We start from the raw sequence: 21,676 nt of genomic DNA on the forward strand, positions 1-21,676 counted from the left end.
CTCATAGGAGGAGAAGAGAAGTTATGGATCCCGTGGGAGCAACTTCGGAAGGTTCCAAAAGAGATGGCAGAGGTGAAGTGTGAAACCGAGGCTAGACGGGGACAGCGCGGTAGGAAAAAGAAGGTGGCGGTGAATGTAGTAGAAGAAGGGAAACACTATGAAAAAGATGATGGGAATTTGACGTTGGATAATGTAAATTCTTACAGAAAAGAAGAGAAGGAGGAATGCGGATGCCAGAAAGGAAAAGCTCACTATGTGGAAGCCTTGGGAGGGGAGTGTCATGATCCGAAGAGTTTGGCGCTGAGTACATTGGCGAGGAACGAGAAGATCGCTTCTGAAGATGTAAATCTCATGAAATGTGAAGAGGACTTTCGGAAGAAGCTCGGCAAGTCGGAAAGACTCGAAGCACTCAGAAAATTCGCTGGAATTTGTCCCACATGGGCCAGCAAGATCATGAGAAACGACTGGACGGAGGAAGAATTGGAGTGGAGAGAGGCCGCGGAGAGCTTGAAGAAGGAAGTGATGTATAGGAATCAACCGCAGAAGGCGATAATCCAGGAGAAGTATATTCTCGTGGGTCAACGGATGGGATTGAAGAGTAAGGCAGTTTTCGAAGTGAGAACGGCAACAATCTCGACGTGGAAGCAGAAGTTTGGATGGGAGAAAGTGGAGAAGGTGGTGGTTCTGGTCGAATGGACGAAGGACGATAAGCAGTTGAAGGCGTTGGTGAACTTGGTGGAGGAGATAGCCAAGGAAGTTTGGGAATTGGTGGTGGTACCGGCAAGAATGGAGTGCGGATACGACGAGAGGTTGGAGGAGTCACCGAGACAGTGGAGTCACCGAGACATGGCAGAAAGTAAGGAAGACGGCGCTGAATGTGGAAGTCGTGGATCCAATGACTCCAGTAGGACCCAAGAAGATGCCGTTGATCCTCTGCGACTTGAAACCAGGATCGCTGGAGAAGATGATGGAATACTTGGCGTGCGCCATCCCAGGCCACTCGTTGGTGGATCGACTGAGAGCAGACGTTGAGGACTCAGAGCCAAAGATCAAGAAGCACCGTGCAAATTGAGGACAAGGCGAAGGAGCCGAATATATTAAATTTTTATTGTTGTTCTGTTTTGTAGTAACTAGTGAGGTCAATAGGACAGTTAGAATTTTTATGAGGTCAATAGGACGTTTCAATTTTTGTAATCTGAGGCCGTTAAGACATGTTAGGAAATCTCTTGTGTTATTGTTTGAGTAGGAAGGCGTAGGGTCACGTGACGGTAATTTCAAAAGGAGTATGAGTTGAGTATAAGTCGAGTGGTCCTGTACCTTTCATGCCACCGGTCAGGGGTCCGGTTTTTCGGAGGAGGGGGAAGTTGCCGGTAGGCATGCCCGCCAACTCATCAACCCTTTCTTACGGTACTACGCGCCCACTCGCAACGACGCTCCGCAATTCCGCTGATGCCGTACGCGTACCGCCCGTCTCGCCGACGACGTGGCAAGTCGTGTTTTTTGATATAGAGTAGTTTTGAAGTGTGTTTTAGGGTTTTTTGCTGGTTTTCCATAATATTTTATATCGTTTGTACTATTTTAGTCCTTGGATAAGGATAAATTAGTAATTTTCTCGACTAAATCTCTTTTTATCGTTTACAAAGGCCACTGAATCCGAACCATCGGATAACTGAGAAACGAAGCGACGAACATTTGAAAAAAAATAGATTGAATCGCGCCGAAGGCGCACCAGCTTGCTGCTGGTATATAAGATGATAAAGTTGTTCACAATAACCATCATTTGCCCTGCTCTCATTCCGCTTGCAAGCGGGATGCCCCTTTTGATACCCACTGTTTATGGGTGAAATTCTTGTTTGATGACATCTACGGGCTGTTTATCGTAGTCAAGACATTGGGCTTTACTGTGATGGTTAGTATATATGACCCTCTTCTTATCCAAGGTGATAATATAATTCAGCCGCTTAAAGGTGGGGAGAAATGAAAAAAATAATGTGCTCGAAATTCCGTTTAAATATACCGCTCGAGGAGTTGAACTTGTGGGGGTGAGGATTGAGGGTGCGGCGCCGCTACCGACTGAGCCACGAGGGCAAAGAGGAAGCCGCCGCCCGATTGCATACATAAAGGCGAGAGCGACAGCTGTACGCAGAGTGACATTAAGCGTTGTACACCGTCACGTTAGAATGCATACCCTAGCTACAAAAATCCTACAAAAAATCTCCTGTCCCCCCACCTTTAATGTTCCCGAGTAGAGTAAGAAGTTGCATGCTCATGTCCACTCGCCCCAGAACATCTAAACCGGTCAAAACGGTGAGGTATCCGCCGTCCAAGTTTTTCTATCTTTCCCAACTTTAACAATCCATTTTCAATAGTGGTATGGGTTGTCCCTAAAGTGATTGGCATTTCACGGGTAGATTGGAAAGGGTCCCGTTCTACTAGATCTCTCAGCTTGCCTTAATCTTGAAGAACTGTTTACCCAGGACAAGTTCCATCTTTCATTGAAAAGTCCTGGTTCTTGAACTTGCCAACTCAATTTGCAACGGTGTTTCTATGGGGGCACTGTCTCTGTAAACTTCCACCAGGCGGTGATGAATATCGAATACTTTCAGGTTAGAAATAAATCTAAACAATTTACAGAAATTTCACCCAAAAACAGTGGGTATCAAAAGGGGAATCCCGTTCGCAAACGGAATGAGAGCAGGGCAAATGATGGTATATTGTAAACAACCTTATCATCTTATATACCATATCCCGTTACACATATGTTCTGTTCTAGCTCAGTTAAGAGAAAAGTGGAAAACAAAAGTGCACAAAGACTTAGTTTCCAACCTAATATATAAAATAATCTCCATTTCTCATGTAATAAACTAGCTTTTTTACCACAAACCACAGCGGTGAATCGATTTTCAAAAAATCCCAGAATAGACACTCCAGCTAGACATAGACCGCTCACGTACATATAGTTTTGCCACTTAATGGGCATTCCAAGATAAGTATAAAGACCTTGTGTATGTCCAGCAGCAGCAGGAAGTACGTAATATTGATTGGAGAGGGCACTGATAAATAGATCCAGATAGGCGCCACTGAAAATTGGTAACGATTTGAAATGGAAAATTATTGAGACCTACCACAAAAGCATCAACAGCATCATTCTTTTCACCGATTTCATTGTGGGCGGAGGCTTGAAGATTATAACATATGCAGCTAATAAATGAATTGGTAACTCCTCTACTGCTAATTTGTGTAAAATTGATGGTGCAAATGAGTCTAATTCATATGAGGAGTTTCTCCAGACACACATTGAAAGAAGTGTTTGAATGGAAACAAAAATAGCTGACTATGAGAAAGCGGTAAATTCTTGACACGCAATCGAAAATTTCACCTGTTTTAAATGAAAATTTTGAACTTTCTCATTACATACGTAGTTTCAAAATAGCCCTGAATCGAACTTCACTTTTCATCTTTAACTTGAAAGAATATCATAACATCTTTGATTATTCAAAAAATCTGAATATCAGATTTTGTTAAAATAATAATAGTTTATTTTTCTTAGTCAACAGGAAGATAATTATGGCCTGGACCAATATAAACTGGAGGGTGAATTGATGGTCGTTTACTGCTCAATACCACTGCTGTGGTACCCTCCACATGGGCGGAGCTTCCCATAAACTTTTTTTCCAAATATGCACACTTGACCATTCCAAAGACAGCTTGTCGATATGGTTTATGTACTCCTAGCATTACAACACTAGATATGAGTCCATGGAATGCGATAACATTGACGAAAATATTGTTGAGGGCTGAAATATTTGGAATTGAAATTTCAGAAAAAAAAGAAAATTCTAGACATTTTAGGAACTGAGATAATTGATATCCAAGTAAATACGGTACCTTGATCAAAGTACGACGTAGCGCATGCAAAAGCAATATAACCGACTGGTCCAATAATTGCACAAATCGGAATTATAATTTGAATAGAAAGCGCAATAAAAAACTGTAATTGCAGATTATAAGTCCTCTGAGATTTCGCTTTTCGACTTGACAAATAAATAAGGGTTCTGGAGAAAAAATAAATGCACTGTAAAGTAATTACAATAGATGCGAATGAAATTATACAGGTGAGCAATGTTACATCTATAGCGTATACAAAAAATTGAGGGTGTTCTATGATTTCGTTAGGGACACATGGAAGGATCTGGAGTTTTAGAAAGAACAATATTAAAGTTAAAAAATGAGTTCTTACCTCTCTAACGTACGCCTTTCCATAAGTCTGTTCCGGTGCTGTAAAAGTGATTGGAAAAATAAAAACGACAGCGAAAACATAATTTCCAACTATATAAAATAATCTCCATTTTTCATGTAATAAACTAGCTTTTTTACCACGAACCACAGCGGTGAATCGATTTTCGAAAAATCCCAGAATCGAAACTCCAGTTAGACAGAGGCCATTTACGTACATATAACCTTGCCATCTTATGGGAACTCCAAGATAAGTGTAAAGGCCTTGTGTATATCCAGCAGCAGCTGGGAACACGAAATATTGATTGGAAAGGGCACTGATGAAGAGATCCAGATAGGCACCACTGAAAATTGGTAAAAATTTGAAATGGAAAATTATTGAGACCTACCACAAATGCATAAGCAACATCATTCCTTTCACCGATTTCATTGTGGGCGGAGTCTTGAAAATTATAACATATGCAGCTAATAAATGTACTGGTAACTCAATAATTGCTAATTTATGTAAAATAGATGGTGCAAATGAGTCCAATTCATATGGTGAGTTTCTCCATAGACACATTTTGATAAAATGTGTCTAAGGAAGTAGAAAATAGCTGAAAAGGCGTAAACCGTTAAACTTCAGCTGTTTCGAAAACTTCAGCTGTTTTTATTGAAAATTATGAACTTTCCGATTAACTCGACCAGAGTATTTTTGACATAAGCATCATATGTCGAATTTCAATTCAGGAATCCAGGAATCCAGGAATTAAGGAATCCAGGAATCCAGGAATTCAGGAATCCAGGAATCCAGGAATTCAGGAATCCAGGAATCCAGGAATTAAGGAATCCAGGAATCCAAAAATCCAGGAATCCAGGAATCCAGGAATCCAGGAACCACAAGCAAACAAGACTTCTATCTCCAACTCCTCGATGTCATTTTTTCAGTTTTTCAATATAAACTTGTCTTATCTCCGCCTTATTTTTCCAAAATTTTGCATCCAACCGTTCGACCAATTCATTCTGGCTCATTCTCGAAATTGTAATGCTCAATTTTTTGAATCTCCCATAATTTCGGTCCAGAATACTTTCTAAATATTCGAAAAAGTTAGAAAATCAAAATTTTAAAACTTGAAAATTCATATCTCAATGAAGTTCGGGTAATGTGCAATATCATGAGGAATTAAAAAACTTCAAGTTTTCAAATAAATGTTTTTGATAACTCCAAAGTTCAGGATTTCAGATACATCTGGAAATCCAGAATTTCAGAATATCAAAAATCTACATATTCAGAAATTTTCCGGAAGTTCTAAAAATTCCGAACTTCCAGGAATTTTTCAAAGTGTAACAGCTGCGTCAAGAAACAAATAATTGAACTCCCGGCAACAATTTTCTGACACACATACCAATGTTTTTTTTTTCGTTCCTCTTTTTTTCTCATTCTCCCAGAAAAGTGACAGCTGCTCTTAAAGGTGGGGGGACAGGAGATTTTTCGTAGTTTTTTTTTGTAGCTAGAGTATGCATTCTACCGTCACGGTGTACAACGCTTAATGTCACTCTGCGTACAGCTATCGTCCTCGCCTTTATGTATGCAATCGGGCGTGCGCTTTCTCTTTACCCGCGTGGCTCAGTCGGTAGCGGCGCCGCACCCTCTTCTTCGCCCTCACAAGTTCAACTCCTCGAGGGGCATCTTTGAACGGAATTTCGAGAACATTAATTTTTTCATGTCCCCCCACCTTTAATAGAAAAACTTGAAGAGAGCTAAATAACATAGACCAATAGTTTCCTATAAAATTGATTTATGATCAAGGATAAAATTTTGAAAATTTTGAAATAAAAAATTAACAAAAACCTATAACATTTTGGTTTGGAACCTAGAAATTTATATTTACTGAATATGTGAAATCAACTAAAACAATTCAGCTACTTAGTCATCTAAAAATAGTGGCTAGAAAAATGATAAAAACAATGAAAACTCCAAACATTTGACAAATGTTGTTGGTCCAATCGGGCTAGTCAATATCTTCTGGTTTCGCCAAACTGAAAGCATTTTTGAATTTTCTTTACAAAAAACTTCAATTAATCACCGTTGATGTTCAACCTGTACCTTGAAATTGTGCTCCACAATAACTTGAAATATTTGTCAGCGGTGTCGGCTCTTGCCAATACTCGATTCTCAAAAGATCCATGCATTGGATCATTTGAGATTTCTCAATTTCTCGTCGCAGTTTTCGAATTTCCTGGTTTTTTGTATTGACAAGATTCTTCATCACTTCGAGTTGCCCTGAAAAATTGAGATGAATATTAGAATCACAAAACCTCTTAAATCCAAACTCTCCTAGAATTTCAAAACTTCTAAAAAAAGTTCAGAATCCGAAAATCTAAAAATCTGAAAGTTTCAGAATCTTGTAGACATTTCCCAAGAATCACGGAAACCAGTAACCGGAGAATGCAGGAATTTAGGAATCCAAAAATACAGGATTTCGAGAATCCAAGAATTTAGGAATCCATAAGACCACTAACCCAGAAATAAAGGAAACCAAAAACCCAGAAATCCAGGAATCCAGGAATCCGAGAATCCAGGAATGCTGGAATCCAGGAATCAATGAAACCAATAACCCAGGAATTTTGATATCCAAAAATTCGGGAATCCAGGAACTCAGAAATCTATGAAATTTTCCTAATTTTGAAGAATCTCATTCCTAAAAATCTCACCTGATAGTCTCGAAATTTCTGCTGAAAGATCCGTATTTTCCAGTCGCACTTTCAGAATTGATAGCTCATAATCGCTCCGGCTTCGAACTACTAGCTCAGACGGTTCTTCAGACTTTGACATGTTTGTCAAACAAAGAAATCGAGTGTTTCGATGATTTTTATTTGTGAGAAGTGAAGAAATCGGGAGGAGACAGATAAAAAGAACAACTGTTCTCAGAAAAAAACTCTGATAGTGGGATTGAATTAAAAAAGATACGAAAGTTTCAAAGAAGTGGCAGCTGTTAAACAGCGAAAAATAAGGTCCCAAGGATCGAAAACTATTTGATAGAAACATGAAAAAAGAATCAGCTGATTTGTAGAATACTATACAACGTAGGATACACAAAGTATGAAATCTCAATGTTATAAAACTATTTTTGAAACAAGAGCAGAAAACCCGGCACAAATAATGATGACCACAAAAATAATAAAATTTCTCCAATAACTTTTGCCGGCCGGTGCTTCTTGGACTTCTGGAACTTTCGCCTCTTTCAATTGAATCCTCTCGAGTCTTGCCAACTTCTTCGCGGCTTTCCTGGCGTTCTTAGCAGTTTTTGGAATTTTGGACAATTCAAAAACTTCAAGAGAATCTTCAGATTCCGATTCCGATTCTTCGATGAGTGGAGCAGCTTCCACTATTGGAGCTTTGGACGTTCTCTTTTTTGGCGCTCTCGATTTTTTCGCCTTTTCGAAAATGGTATCCTTGGCTTGGACGATTCTTCCATTCTCTGAAACATTTAAAGAGATCGGATGCTGTACCGAAAAAAAATTTAGATTTACCAATTGTTTTCCAAGTGTTCGAATTTTCAATTTTTGGCACCAAATTAGCAAGCTTTTCCAAAGTCTCCGATTCTGGAAATCTCTCCGGGTCGTCGATAAAGCCAGCCGGAATTTCGAATTCTGGCGAATTTCCCATTCTTTGAACATTCATCTCATTAATCTCGGAGTCTTCACTTTCCAAAACGGGTTCGAGAACTTCTCCAGAATAATCGAAATTAGAATTCTCAGTTTCTTCAGTTTCTGGTACACTGCGATCAGGAAAACGGACCATTTCGAGCTCGATTTGAGATCCTTGATCCTTCCTGGAATCTGAAATAGTGGCATTTTGAAGTTTTCACATTTTTTTCCTTTTTTTTAAATTTTTTTCATTTTTTTTAAATTTTTTTAAATTGAAATTTTCAGGAATCTAAGAATCTGAGATTCTAAGAAAATAAAAGTCTAAGCATCTAAAGATCTCAGAATCTCAAAACCTAAGAATCTAAGAATTCTTAAGAATCTAAATAATACATATTTCAAAAACCGACATCTTCCTTTCAGCTGAAATTTCAGACTTCGAATCTTCTGGTCTTTTTTCATTATTCTATTCGTCATGATTTCGTGAAGATTTTTTGCTTCCGTTCTCCAGGAGTCTGCTTGCGTTTTCCATAATTCGGCATCATGGGACTTCGATAATCTCATTCTATTCAAATTTGCATTTTCCACTCTGGTTTTTCTCAGTTCCAGAACCAAGGAACTGATAATATTCCTCAACCTTTTGTTCTCTTCTGAAAACGAATTTTTTGAGATTTTTGGAATTTCAAATTTTTCTTTTAGAAATTCACCTTCTGATGCTTGGCATCTATCATTAGCGTTGCTGAACCTCCTCAAAGCTTTATAAGCCAAATTTTTTTCGGCTTTGTCAGAATTGAGAACATCTTTTATGATTTTCATATTTTCTGAAAAAAAAAATCAAAAATTAAAGTTTTCCAAATCTCATTTCAATTTACCAATAAGTTCCAATCCTGGTGGATGGATCGAATCCGGAGTTTCTGGAGAGTCTAGGATCGGAAATTCTTCAATATAATCTTCCGAAAACTCATCTGAAATTGTTTCAATGTTGTATTTTAATTTTTTTAAAACGTTTCTCACCGATTGAAACCTGGTTGTTCGATTCAAATGAATTTTGAAGTTTTTCCCATAACTTAGACATTTTGAGACAAACACGATTACCTGAAAGAAAAAGATTGTCAAAAAAATTGGCATGAATCTCAGAATCTCAGAATCTCAGAATCTCAGAATCTCGGAACCTCAAAATCTCAGAATCTCAGGATCTCGGAACCTCAAAATCTCAGAATCTCAGAATCTCAGAACCTCAGAATCTCAGAATCTCGGAACCTCAAAATCTCAGAATCTCAGAATCTCAGAATCTCGGAACCTCAAAATCTCAGAATCTCAGAATCTCAGACTCTCAGAACCGCAGAATCTCAGAATCTCTAAAAATCTACAAAGCCAGGAACCCAACTATTACAAAAAGCCTGAGAATTCAAAAAGATAAAGAAATTTAAAGAAAATCCAAGAAATCAAAGATTTCAGAATTCAAAATTCCTGAATTTCGAAATTAAAAAACTGTATAGTTCCAAATTTTCAAAAAGAACTATCTAATAGTAACTGATAAACCAAATGACAATCCGAAAAAAATCACTGATAACGTTAGATGCTGCGGTTACTATAAACCAAAATTTAATTGTAAGTTATGATTGACATTTTTAATCAAAAAATAATTGTTGTTCAATGAATTGGAATCCATTGAATTTTAGTCCTTTTTGAAGAAGAGCAGTGTTTTATAGTCTTTCTTGCAAAATAAAACTGCAAAAAGGAGAAGAAGAGGAAGACATAAAAAATTGGAAGAGGAGAAAAAAGAGCGGCGCCCGTCCTCCAGGACGAAAAGGGCGAAGAGAACGCGAATATGTGCAGCTGTGCGGAGAAAAAAAAGAAGAAAAAGAAGGATGAAGGGCGGTCAATGGCACTAGCAGGGGGTTCTGGGAGCCATCTGTTCTAAAGAGGATAGAAGACTCAGAGAAAAAAAGATTATTAAATTTTGGTTGAAAAAAATGCTCAAGAATTGTTCAATGCTCAAAGAAAAACCTTTAATTGTTTATATAAAAAATTTACATAAAAGGATTCAAAGGAAAACTGGGAACATTATCTCTAATTCCTCAAATTTCGTCTGTAAACATTTGAAGATGAAAACTTTTATAGTTTGAATTTTTTCAATTAGAATTTTCATTCAGAATTTAAAAAGCAGCAACGTCTACAACTAATTTCTGAAAAACCCAGAAAAAGAAATTTCTTCAAGAAAAAGGGAACATCGCAACTTTTTTCCCATCTTTATTCTTCGAGTTTCTGTTTACTTAAGTTTTCGCTTTTTGGTTCAAAAACCTTTTGGCTTTCTTTCTATTTATTTAGAGCCAAATTTTCTCTAGGCAACGAAATAAAAGAATTCCCATTAGAACAAAAAATCAAGAACTCTGCAAACAAACAAAAAAAACGTATAATCCTCAATAAGTTTATTTTTCAAACTCCTTTAAAGGTGGGGGGACAGGAGATTTTTCGGAGGTTTTTTGGAGTTAGGGTATGCATTCTACCGTGACGGTGTACAACGCTTAATGTCATTCTGCGTACAGCTGTCGCCCTCGCCTTTATGTATGCAATCGGGCAGCGGCTTTCTCTTTGCACGCGTAGCTCAGTCGGTAGCGGCGCCGCACCTTCAACACTCGCCTCGACAAGTTCAACTCCTCGAGGAGCATATTTAAACGAAATTTCGACAACATTATTTTTCTCATGTCCCCCCACCTTTAAAACATTCAAAAAATCTACGGGAAGGAATCTTGCCGGAACATCGTATTGCATCAAATCAATTGAATTTAAAAAAAACGTTTACAATGAAGAAATAATTTTGAAAATCGAAAATCTGAGAAAATTTTTTACAAAAACACTAGAAAGAAATGATTCTCAAAAAAACTATTCAAGTTTGAAAAACGAACGGGCCCAGGAGGCAAAATCCCACTTTTTGGAATCCATGACAAAAAATGCGATAATTGGAATTAAGAATACAATTTTGATGATAAAATAAAAATTTGATTCGCAATCATTTGCCATTTCCTGTTGAATCTCATTCTGTTGATTGAGAATCTCATTCGTGTTATTGAGTCTCTGAATCATATCATCTTGAAGTTTCTGAATTTCCAAATCCCGCAATTCCAATTGTTCGTCAAGTTTGGCATTTCTGATTTGCGCCTTTTTGTTCTTCTTCATTTCTTTTTTGGCAATTTTTTTAGCGTTTTTGATTTTCATTTCCAATTGCTTCAGTTTTTGCTCCGACTGACATCTTTCGTGCGCAACTTTTTGTTTTTCCAGAGTGATATGAGTAATTTCAGCGTCTAAAAAAGTATCGATTTGGAGAAAAACTATTGATTTAGAAAAAATGGGAAGTAGAAAAAAGAAGCAAAACGGAGAAATGCATGCGAAGGAGCAAAAATTTTCTAGAGAAAAAAAAAAGGAAAAATTGAAGAGACGAAAAAGAAAAGGAGAAGAGCCTTCATTAATTCGGAAGAGCTCAGGACACAGAAGAAATGCATTTTGGAAGACGAATTTCAGGAAACAGAAAAATCTTCCCAAAAAAAAAGCAATTTTTATTTACCGTATTTCCTCTAATAGAAGCCCACCTCTATTTGAAATCTACCTTTAATAGAAGCCCACCCTGCAACGTGCTTAAAAACATAGAAGCCCACCCTCTAGAAAACGTTTGTGCAGTGTAGTTCGTCTAGTCGGTTATTGCAGACAACTTCTTATTTGTTTCAACATTTTTTTTTTGGTAATTTCAGTCTTTTTTTAGAATTTCAGCAAATACCCGCAGAAGTAGTGATAGAACTTTAGAAAGCAAAATTCAAAGCAACCCTTATGAACATGAAAAAAACCAAAGTGTATACCAAATAAACGCATTTAATACTGTACTTTTGATTTTGAATTTCTGTAATTCTTAATGTTGCTTTTTTCAATTCCTCTTCCTTCTTTTGGAGTTCTTCCTGAAGATCTTCAATCATTCTGCCTTGATACAGATTCCATTGCTCTGTTTGTTCGTTACAGCTTGACATAACACGGATAACATTCATTACATACTCATTTTCCAATTGGACTTTTTTAATTTTCTCATTGATTCTCTCCAAATAAGCATCCATGCGTCCAATGTGGTCAAACACCATGACTGAAAACGTTTGAAAGCTTAGATATTTGAGAAAACCCGGAAAATAAGGAAACCTTGGAAGTCAGGATCGTAAACATTTAAGCAATTTGTGGAATCAAAAATACAGAGATCCGAAAAAAACTGAGGTTATTGAAAGCTTCAAAACTTAACAATTGGAACATCAGGAACTATCCGAAAGTCTATTAAATAAGGAAATTCAAAAACTAGGAAATTGAAAGTATAAAACTTCCGTAATTTTTAAAAATTCGAAACTTTAAAAAACTCACATTTTCCATTCTGTTGGTTAAATCGGTCCTCGGCTTCTTTCTCCAACTCGAAAACCCTCTTTTTGGCTTCTTTAGCAATGTTTCGAGCCACATTTCCTTGATCTCTGTATTTGACCATTTCATTTTTTGTCTTCATTTCCTTTTTCTTCAATTCCTCAGCCTTTTCTTGCAGAAATTTGATGTATTCTGTAATTATTAGATGTTCACGAAATTTCAGATTTTTTTTGCAAAAAAAATTACCTTGCTGCTCTTCAACTTTTTTCTCCAAACCTTCACATTTTTCCCTCTCGGCTAGTGCAGTATCTGAAAAATTCCTATTTTAAGTGTTTTTATTCGAAAAAGCAGAAAATTCATAACTAATTTTCATACTTATTCAAAATTTTAAAAAATTCGATTTTTGATTAAGGAAGTTTGAAAATTTCCATAACTTACCAAATTTTCTCAATTTTCGAAATATTAATTTCAAACATTTTTCAACTTACCGATAAGATACTGTTCTCTGGGACTGAAATTGGTGTCGCTGAAGTCCATTGGGTCCAAAATCTGCGAATTCGATTGCCCAGCTTCAATTTTTGATCCAGAATGAGCATTCTCGACAGGATACGCCAAAAAACTGGACATAATCTAAAAAAATTATTATAAAATTTAAAATCACACGATTTGATAAAGAGAATTCAGAAAAAATTGTCTAATTATACACAATTATTCAAATTTCAAACTATACCACTTGACCGAATAGTAAGTGGGAGCCAAGGAACATACGCAGAGACGCAGAGAAAAAAGATAGGAGACTCAGAAAACAGTGCAAAAAACATTTCGAATCCGAGGTCATAACTAGGTTCTTGTACGTAGAAAAACATAATATTTGAGAGAAAAGAGAATTAGAGAAGTTTTGATTTTTAGCAAGCTTTATTTTTGGGTGATCTTTTCGGACAAAATTGTTCGTTCTGTTATATATTTCCTCCAATTAATCTCTCAAAATTCCTAATTAGTCTAGTTAAACTTTCGAAATCTTTTTTAATTTCTCGAACCAATGAAAAATGAAAGAATGTCAAAAAGAAAAAAGCCTGAGAAAGCGAAAAAAAAACCGAAAGGGATAGAGAAATTGATAGTATGAGGAGAAGACGAGGGTCAAACGGAACATTTGGTGTGAGAGTGTAATAAAAATGAATCATCATTCTGGAAAAATTCGAAAAATCTGGAAGCCCAGAAATTTCGAGAGATAGGAAGATATTGAATTCAAGAATTTAGGCATCCGATAAAATTTTACACCATTGTTTCAGAGTTTGCAACATCTTTTAAAGTTTTCGAACCTTTAAAAATGTTCAGTATCTCAGAAAATCGATCTAAAAGTTTTCAAGAATGTAGTAAAAAAGCTTTAACAATTACCTTGAGAATTTCAAGAATCCAAAGAATCAAACGATACGGAAATCCAAAAATACGCACGTCCGAAAATATGAGAACTGAGAAACTGACTGACCCAGTAAACTATAAAGGAGAAATGATTGATTTTCCCAAAAACAGGTGGGCCAATTTTGTGACCTTTAATAACAATAAAAGATGGGTGGGATGGGCTCTCGAGGTCATAAAAGTGTCTTCAACTGTTCTTCTTTTATTGCACATTTTGGGTGAGACCTGAGGAGAGAAATGGAAGATTTGGCAGTTAAATATTATGGATAGAAAAAAAATATTTTTAACACATTCTCTTTTTGCTGAAACGTATTTTCAGTCAAAAATACAAAGCAACATTTGATTGAAAATAAGATTCTAAAATATAACTGTTCAAATACTTTTATTGGACAACAAGTTACAAAACATCTCAAAAATGTGTTTCTCTAAAAATCGAAAAAAAATGAGAACACAGAATTCACAGTACTCATTTCCTTTTTCCTGATTCTCAGAATGTTCAAAACCCGTTTTCGATAATCTGAGGACATTGTGAAACAAATCAAACAGTGCATAGACGCGTTTAAAGTCAGAATAGCATTACAGAAATGGTCCACAAATGTTGAGAGATGTCTGAAAATTGAGCTTTCCATTTTTAGAATTTTCAGACTTATTCAAACTTTTGAGATTCTCGGGATACTTGAATTTTCTTATATCCAAAGTACCACGATCACAAACTTTTGACAAGAAAATGTCGGTTGAATGTCTTCAGAATTTTGTCTAAATTGGCGCGTTTATGGAACTGAATCTCAGAACCCACGGCCCAGGCGCTTAGCCGAGACGCTTAGCCCAGACGCTTAGCCCAGACGCTTAGCCCAGGCGCTTAGCCCAGACGCTTAGCCCAGGCGCTTAGCCCAGACGCTTAGTCCTTCAAAAGCCCGGAAGCCCGGAAGCCCGGAAACCCGGAAGCCCGGAAGCCCGGAAGCCCGGAAGCCCGGAAGACCGGAAGCCCGGAAGACCGGAAGACCGGAAGACCGGAAGCCCGGAAGACCGGAAGACCGGAAGACCGGAAGACCGGAAGACCGGAAGCCCGGAAGACCGGAAGACCGGAAGACCGGAAGCCCGGAAGACCGGAAGCCCGGAAGACCGGAAGCCCGGAAGACCGGAAGCCCGGAAGACCGGAAGCCCGGAAGACCGGAAGACCGGAAGCCCGGAAGACCGGAAGCCCGGAAGACCGGAAGCCCGGAAGACCGGAAGCCCGGAAGACCGGAAGACCGGAAGCCCGGAAGACCGGAAGCCCGGAAGACCGGAAGCCCGGAAGACCGGAAGCCCGGAAGACCGGAAGCCCGGTAGACCGGAAGCCCGGAAGACCGGAAGCCCGGAAGACCGGAAGCTTTTTCCGGCTCCCCTCTCGGGAGCCCCGAGAAAGGGAGAACTGATACTTCCTCTCACTTTCTTCTTCCTTTATAGTTTTTTTTCATGAGGTCAATGGGACACCTAGGGGTCATAGGCTTCTAACCATATCAAGTGGTTTTGATAATTCTACAGTTTAAAAGTTTCATTACGTTTAAATAACTCATGTAATTCCACTCTTGAAATCTCCTTGAACAGATCCTCTCTTTGACCCTAATTATCTAGTTTCCTGTTGGATTTATCAAAAAATTGTCAACTAATGAAATGTTTCTGATATCAAGACAACCCTTTTTCTTTGAAATACGTTTTGATTTCTTTTACAAGAACCAAGAAACCTAAACTCAAAGAATCGCTTGAATCTCACATTTTCAGATTAATTTTTCTCGAGTTTCAGTGAGTTTTTGCAGTACCCACTTTTATTACGGAAAAGCCCATAGTATGAATGATACAATTCTTTGGAAATTCTGAAGAGCTCTCTGAACAACATTCCCTTATGAGAATCAAAGTCTTAGAATTTTTTTTATTTCAATATTTCAGAATATCTCCTGTTGACATTAAAAATCCCGCGTTTTAAACTTACACAAATCCAATATCCGTATATATAACCTGAAATAATGTGAAAATTCCAGCCGGAAGTGATGCAACAAAAAATGTAACAGCCATTAGAATAACAAGTCCAGTAGTTCGTTCAGTGCTGAAGATTAATGTTTTCAGACGTATATTTATAATTTTTAGCTGAAAATTGAGAAAAAAAACAAACCGTTTTCTGACGCTGAAGCTCGAAAAACTGGTCATTTTCACTCGCGTTCTTCTAATCTCCAAAATTAACAAAATAGTGAGAATTGGTAGAATTATACATGGAAAAATCTGAAATTTTTTGAAAAATATATTTTTTGTAAAATTGAGATAAATACCCTCGACGATATTCCATTCACAAACGTGACAATTCTCAGTATAATCCCATTATTGGCAGAAAACGCGTCGGAAACTCGGAGCTCATGGAGCATAAAAGTTTCCAGAGGCTTCTGGAGGCAGCTGAAATTTCAAGGTTTTTCAAAAATACGATAGATTCATTTTTACCTTTCCCCTGGTTTCCATACTCCAATTTCTATGATTTTGGTTCTCATAGAGTTGACAAATGACATGATAGAACTAACAACAAAACATGTTGCAGTTGCATGAAATCCAAATGAAATTTGAGAGATTTTTTGAAAACTGGGTCTCGACACGAAGCGTAGAGCCAGGAAACGAATTAGAGCCATTAATACTCCGAGCCACGTGGAACATCGAATCGCTGCATCTCGAGAATGCATTAGGACCCAGAATAAGCGGTAGGTGAATAATGTGAGCGGCGGTGTGCTGGAAATTTTGGAAACAGTTTTTTTGAAAAAAAAACTCTGAAAAAACTATAGCTCATGAAACCATTCTTTAAATCCTACTAAAAATTTAGTAATGTCCCACCATTCGTCTCTTTTAAAATTATAAATCATATGCCTCACACTTATCGCCAATACCATTGATATAATATCACAAATTCCGATTCCAATCATTATAGAACTAATGGAAGACATCATTACACTTTTTCTCGTCAAAATGAAAACATGGAATATTGTTAGAAAAATCCCAAAAAATGCAATGTAAAATTCGATATCGATAAATTTCGTTATGTGCTCTCTGAAATTGAAAAAAATATTTTTTGAAAATTTCACACAACACCTACTCGAGGAACACAAAAAGTTCGAATAAAAAATCCAAATTTTGGAAACTTGGAAAAATTATAGCCGCCTGTTCAATGGTGGAAATTTTCATTTTTGAATTTGACTGGAAATTTTCAGACGAATCAAAATACGAGGAAACTGACAAATTTCAGGTATTATCAAAAATATCACTGTCTAGAAGAAAAACTTTGTTTTTTTGACAAGTGAAAATAAAAAAGAAAATCAGGTGTTATGAGTAATTTAGAGACGAAAGGATTCTCTGAGGAGATGTGTAATTTTTGAGAGAAAAAAGTGATGTATCGGTTTTGAAGAATTATTTTTTATATCAGAAATCACGTCATTTAATTTATAAATTTAAAAAAAATGTAGAAAAAATCCGAAAAATCTGAAAATGATGAACACCAGTCGATTTCCGCCGCCTGTCGGCGGCTACAATCTCCTGGCTTCACTAAAAACGTTTGAATCTCCAAATCGGAGAGAATCAGAAGAGGAAGTTTTAGTTGATTGTGTTGTCAACTTTCATAAACTGGAGTGACAGTCTGCTTATGTGCCTTCGGGGCTAAACCTTCTGGCTCTTACCTTAAAATGTCAAAATATAAAAAATTAAAACATTCCGGCTTCGAAATACTGGGAAACAGTGTATCAATTGCCATAGTTTTATGAAAATATACCAAGTTTTTTTTCGAAACGAGAGAACAAATATTTTGTCTAGATTTTTTTCTTTATTCTTTTTTATTAATTGAGACCTAGATTATTTTGTGGGCTCAAAATTACAGACATCATCGTCTACACAAAAAGGAAGTGGGTGTTGAAATACGTGATTATCAGAGAGTGATTTTTTTTCAAAAACTATTTTTCAAAATATTATTTAATGTGATGATTAAGTCATTCAAAGTAGAAAAATTTTTGAAGTTTCTGAATTTCTGAACTCCCCAACTTCGAAACTTCCAACTTTATGATTCATTTTCTAATATTTTTTCCACAACTTATATTTTTTACACTTGGTAATATATTTATACTTTGCATTCAGAATAATACGTCTATCCCAAATCTAATAAGAATTATATCAATGATCAAAAATCAGTCAATTTATTTTTCTTAGCACCCCAGTTTTCTTTTTTTTTCTAGTTTATTTGTTTCATGAAATCACTTGACTTTCATGATTAACTAATCAACTTCGTGTTCATCTTTTCAACTGTTAAAAAACACTCAAGTACTTCTAACGTCAGATTCTATGTGATTTTACATTTCCTGTTGTATAAAAATCTCTAATACAAAAAAAAATGCTCAACGAGACATGTAATTTTGAAGAACCATTTGCCAATACAATAATACACTATGTATCCACAAGCATCTCTATTCCAATGTACGGAGTAGCGTTTTGGATTCTAATTTTCAGAAGTCCGACACATTTTAAAAGTTATCGAAATTTTCTGGTGTCCCATATTTTTTCGTGAGCCTTCAAACTTCTTTTTCTGAGTTTCAGAATTTTTGAGTTTTTTCAGAGGTCTTCTCCTGGAAATCCATATGGGCATGATTTGGAAGGTTACTATAGTTCTACCAATTCCAATAATGTGCTCCAATAATTTTATCGCTGAATATGCTCCGATTGTTTTTCAATTCCTACCATTATGCCTAGTTTATACGGGAACTTCTATAATTTCCTTGTTCGTATTCAGAATGGAAGCTGTGAATGTGCATAGATTCGAAAAATCGATTCTTCAAAGATTGGTTTATCTTATCAGATATGGATTTTTTGTTAGTATAGTGGTGGTGTTGGTTATCACAGCTTTGATATATCCGGATTTGAAATATCAGAAAGAGTACAAAACGAAAATGGAACAGGTGAGAATATTTGTTTTTTTCTTTCTTCAGTTCCATCTTTTGATTTCCCAGAGTTCCATTTTTCAATTTTTAAGAACTTTCAAGATTTTCAAAATAAACAAAATATTATTCAGCAAATTCTTTGTTTCCAAAGTTATCCAGATTCCACAAAAACCAATGTCGAAAATCTCGGCTGTCGGCGCCAATACTTACGCAAGTCTCTGAGCACTTTATTCTACGCATTAGTTAAGAATTGTGGGAGCCTTGGCCAAGTTTTGATTGCTGTCGCTTCTGTTGATATTGTAACGTCACAAAACTTGGCCAAGGATCCCACAAGTGTAGGACAAGCCTACCACAAGTCTTGCACAATTCTTCCACAAGTCTTAACTAATACATGAATAAAGTGCTCAGAGACTTGTGCAAGTATTTGGAGCCGAGATATGTTCAATTTTTTAGTTCTCTATTTTTCCATTTTCCAGAGATTCGGTCAATTCCAATCATACATGTGGTGTGACAATTGTTTCTTCTTTAATTTTGATTCAACTTTATTCCGCTATTTTTTCAACATTTGCGCAATTGCCGTCGTCCTTGGAACCTCATCTGGAGCCCTCGCATTTTTCTTGACTGTATACTCAATCAATTCTGTGAAATCACAATTATCAGGAAAAACCAAAAAAATGCACAGAAATTTTTTAATCAGCCTGGTGATTTCTGTAAATGAACAAACTTTTTATATTTCAAATTCATTAAAAAAAATAATTTTAGGCTTTAATTCACGGAATCTGTATTCTAGTCCCTCTTATTGGCTTTTTATGGGCTATCACTCTAGTTATCAGCTTATCGCGTAAACCTGAAACTTTGAAATTTCCAGACAAGTTTTTTTTTCAGAATTTCCATATTTCCCATACATCCTGACCCTGATCATTCAGGAACATGGTGCCGCCTCGACTGTGACAATGTTTATGACTAATAATTTGTTAAGACAGACATTTTTGAGAATTTTCTGGAAGTTTCCAGCGTCCAGTGAATCACAGATTCAAAATCTCCAAAGCACTACTATGAATTGAACTTTTAATAATTTTTTGATGCAAAAAATTACTGGAAAATAAAAATTGACCACTCTTTGATTTTTGATGAATGAGAGCACATTCTTTTCACCTGGTTCTGTCATGGTTGTCCAAAGCGGGCCGCAAATTTGATTTTCCGATTTTCAGGTTCGTTTCTCAGAATTTCAGATTGCTCAAGTATTAAAAATGCTGAATGAAACTTGTTATTTCGATGAGCCGTTCGATTTTATGATTATTCATTACATTGCATTATCGATTTCTGTGATAATTTATGGAATCGCATTTTTTGTATTAATTTTCAAAACACCCAAACATTTTCAAAAATATCGGAACTATTTAGCAGCGCATATTTTTTCGTAAGCTTTCGATTTTTTATGATTTTGAGGAGTTTTTCGAATTCCCCATAGTTTTGGGCGTTTTTATAGCATTTTCTCAGAAACGAAAAAACGCATTTTCAGTATTTCAAATTTTTTTGAGTTGAAAAAAAAACCAGACCACCTTTTCAGCGGATTCCTTCTCGACTTTGTCATGGGTGTCCTTTGGAAGGTTACCGTAGTCCTACCAGTTCCAATAATGTGCTCCAACACTTTTGCATCCGAATATGCTCCAAATGTCTTCCAGCTACTTCCAGCCTGTTTCGCTTATACCGGAACATCTGCAATTTCACTTTTCGTATATCGTATGGAAGCTGTAATCGTTCACAGATCTGAGCAATCGTTGGTCAGGAAGTTTGTGAAAATTACAAAATATGCGTTCTACGTCAGCATAGTTTTTGTGCTGATTTTTACTATTTTAATATATCCGGACCTGAAAAATCAGAAGCCGTATAAAATGAAAATGGAAGCGGTGAGATTACAGTACCAGTCTATTTATACTCTAATTTTCCCCTTCTTCAGCGATTTGGTGCATTCAAACCATACATGTGGTGTGACAACTGCTTTTTCTGTAATTTTGATTCTAAAATTTTTTTCGCATTTTTCTATGTGGCAGGTTGTGCAGTTATACTTGGCGGTCTGACAGGAGGAATCGCATTTTATGTGACTTTGAGAGCTCTGAAATCGGTGAGCTCCAGATTGACAGCTAAAACACGGGCAACACATCGAAATTATTTGTTGAGCTTGACTCTTGCGGTTAGTTTTAAAGATATTTCTCAAAAATTGATTTTTTTTGGAACTATAAAGTTATACATAACTTTAGATCTTCAATATTTTCCCCCGAATTTTTCCATATTTTCAAATTTTTAAAGATTCTATATAGCTCTTTAATTTAATCATTGGGATTTTAAATTTTGTAATATTTCCAATTCTCAAGGTATTCACATACCGTAAAAAATCCTGTAATTAAACCTGTAACAGAGGAAACCATTTTTTTTACTTTTTTTTCAATTTTTAACTTTTCAGGCCGCGGTTCATGTTCTTTGTATCATCATTCCACTGGCCGGGTTTTTATCAGCTATCAATGTTCTTATCAGTCTGAGCGGTATGTTAAATTTAAAACACAATTATCTCGCCTCCTGTAAAAGATATCAAAAAGCGTTCAACTAACAAAACACTTACAGTATTATAATAAACATTTTATCAGTTAATCATTTTTCGATATTTCTTACAGGAACCGAAATTAACGAGACTGAAATTAACAATAGTAAATGTTTTCAGAATTCCGCTACTTTCCATTTCTCCTGGCTCTCGTTATCCAGGAACATGGTGCTGCCTCTACTGTAATTATGTTTTTAACAAATAATTTACTGCGAAAAGCACTGAAAAAATTGTTTTGGTGTGAAGAAATTCTACCGACAATGGAGAATAGTTCACAGAGGAGATCAACTATAGTAGCATGACATTCAATTTTCTCCGAATCCGATTTCTCTACGTCATCACTATAAATGTGTAGCTTGTATAATATTGTTTACTACTGGTTTTTGATTCTTTTGTAATATTTTTATTCCACCTGCATATCATATCTTGTCATGACTTTCGAAAACTGAAAATTCAAAAATTCCATTTTTTTTTC

At 36.3% G+C, this 21,676-nt stretch overlaps 9 protein-coding genes across 9 annotated transcripts; 4 read left to right on the top strand and 5 right to left on the bottom strand.

The window, feature by feature from the left end:
• Window positions 1–63: 63 nt before the first annotated feature.
• Window positions 64–1,032, top strand: CBG06519 (the record flags this gene model as incomplete). The annotated part of the gene is made up of 1 exon (XM_002647402.1): window positions 64–1,032. The coding sequence occupies one exon, from the start codon at window positions 64–66 to the stop codon at window positions 1,030–1,032; it is 969 nt and encodes a 322-aa protein (XP_002647448.1).
• Window positions 1,033–2,007: 975 nt separating this feature from the next.
• Window positions 2,008–3,298, bottom strand: CBG06520 (the record flags this gene model as incomplete). Its single annotated transcript, XM_002647403.2, has 3 exons — window positions 2,008–2,136; window positions 2,885–3,080; window positions 3,126–3,298. The coding sequence occupies 3 exons, from the start codon at window positions 3,296–3,298 to the stop codon at window positions 2,008–2,010; spliced, it is 498 nt and encodes a 165-aa protein (XP_002647449.2).
• A 248-nt stretch (window positions 3,299–3,546) lies between these two features.
• On the bottom strand, window positions 3,547–4,798 carry CBG06521 (the record flags this gene model as incomplete). Its single annotated transcript, XM_002647404.1, has 4 exons — window positions 3,547–3,797; window positions 3,889–4,192; window positions 4,241–4,580; window positions 4,626–4,798. The coding sequence occupies 4 exons, from the start codon at window positions 4,796–4,798 to the stop codon at window positions 3,547–3,549; spliced, it is 1,068 nt and encodes a 355-aa protein (XP_002647450.1).
• Window positions 4,799–6,163: 1,365 nt separating this feature from the next.
• CBG27357 lies at window positions 6,164–8,938 on the bottom strand (the record flags this gene model as incomplete). The annotated part of the gene is made up of 8 exons (XM_045237191.1): window positions 6,164–6,255; window positions 6,323–6,499; window positions 7,416–7,697; window positions 7,750–8,058; window positions 8,301–8,513; window positions 8,571–8,684; window positions 8,736–8,828; window positions 8,878–8,938. 8 exons carry the CDS (start codon window positions 8,936–8,938, stop codon window positions 6,164–6,166), a joined length of 1,341 nt encoding a protein of 446 aa, XP_045098554.1.
• A 1,811-nt stretch (window positions 8,939–10,749) lies between these two features.
• Window positions 10,750–12,879, bottom strand: CBG27358 (the record flags this gene model as incomplete). The annotated part of the gene is made up of 5 exons (XM_045237192.1): window positions 10,750–11,168; window positions 11,738–11,992; window positions 12,259–12,444; window positions 12,499–12,561; window positions 12,741–12,879. 5 exons carry the CDS (start codon window positions 12,877–12,879, stop codon window positions 10,750–10,752), a joined length of 1,062 nt encoding a protein of 353 aa, XP_045098555.1.
• Window positions 12,880–14,093: 1,214 nt separating this feature from the next.
• Window positions 14,094–16,866, bottom strand: CBG06525 (the record flags this gene model as incomplete). Its single annotated transcript, XM_045237193.1, has 7 exons — window positions 14,094–14,277; window positions 15,638–15,751; window positions 15,818–15,924; window positions 15,972–16,092; window positions 16,138–16,416; window positions 16,519–16,731; window positions 16,778–16,866. The coding sequence occupies 7 exons, from the start codon at window positions 16,864–16,866 to the stop codon at window positions 14,094–14,096; spliced, it is 1,107 nt and encodes a 368-aa protein (XP_045093239.1).
• Window positions 14,595–15,083, top strand: CBG06524 (the record flags this gene model as incomplete). The annotated part of the gene is made up of 1 exon (XM_002647405.1): window positions 14,595–15,083. A coding segment is annotated over one exon (489 nt), but the record flags the coding sequence as incomplete, so codon positions are not given.
• Window positions 16,867–18,058: 1,192 nt separating the features above from the next.
• Window positions 18,059–19,666, top strand: Cbr-srh-7 (the record flags this gene model as incomplete). Its single annotated transcript, XM_002647407.1, has 5 exons — window positions 18,059–18,228; window positions 18,281–18,620; window positions 19,079–19,312; window positions 19,365–19,443; window positions 19,488–19,666. 5 exons carry the CDS (start codon window positions 18,059–18,061, stop codon window positions 19,664–19,666), a joined length of 1,002 nt encoding a protein of 333 aa, XP_002647453.1.
• Window positions 19,667–19,852: 186 nt separating this feature from the next.
• CBG25149 lies at window positions 19,853–21,503 on the top strand (the record flags this gene model as incomplete). Its single annotated transcript, XM_002647408.1, has 5 exons — window positions 19,853–20,022; window positions 20,173–20,512; window positions 20,563–20,796; window positions 21,067–21,145; window positions 21,322–21,503. 5 exons carry the CDS (start codon window positions 19,853–19,855, stop codon window positions 21,501–21,503), a joined length of 1,005 nt encoding a protein of 334 aa, XP_002647454.1.
• Window positions 21,504–21,676: the final 173 nt, after the last annotated feature.

This window comes from Caenorhabditis briggsae (assembly GCF_000004555.2).
Source record: "Caenorhabditis briggsae complete genome, chrV, whole genome shotgun sequence".
In the NCBI taxonomy this organism is placed as follows: Eukaryota; Metazoa; Nematoda; class Chromadorea; order Rhabditida; family Rhabditidae; genus Caenorhabditis; species Caenorhabditis briggsae.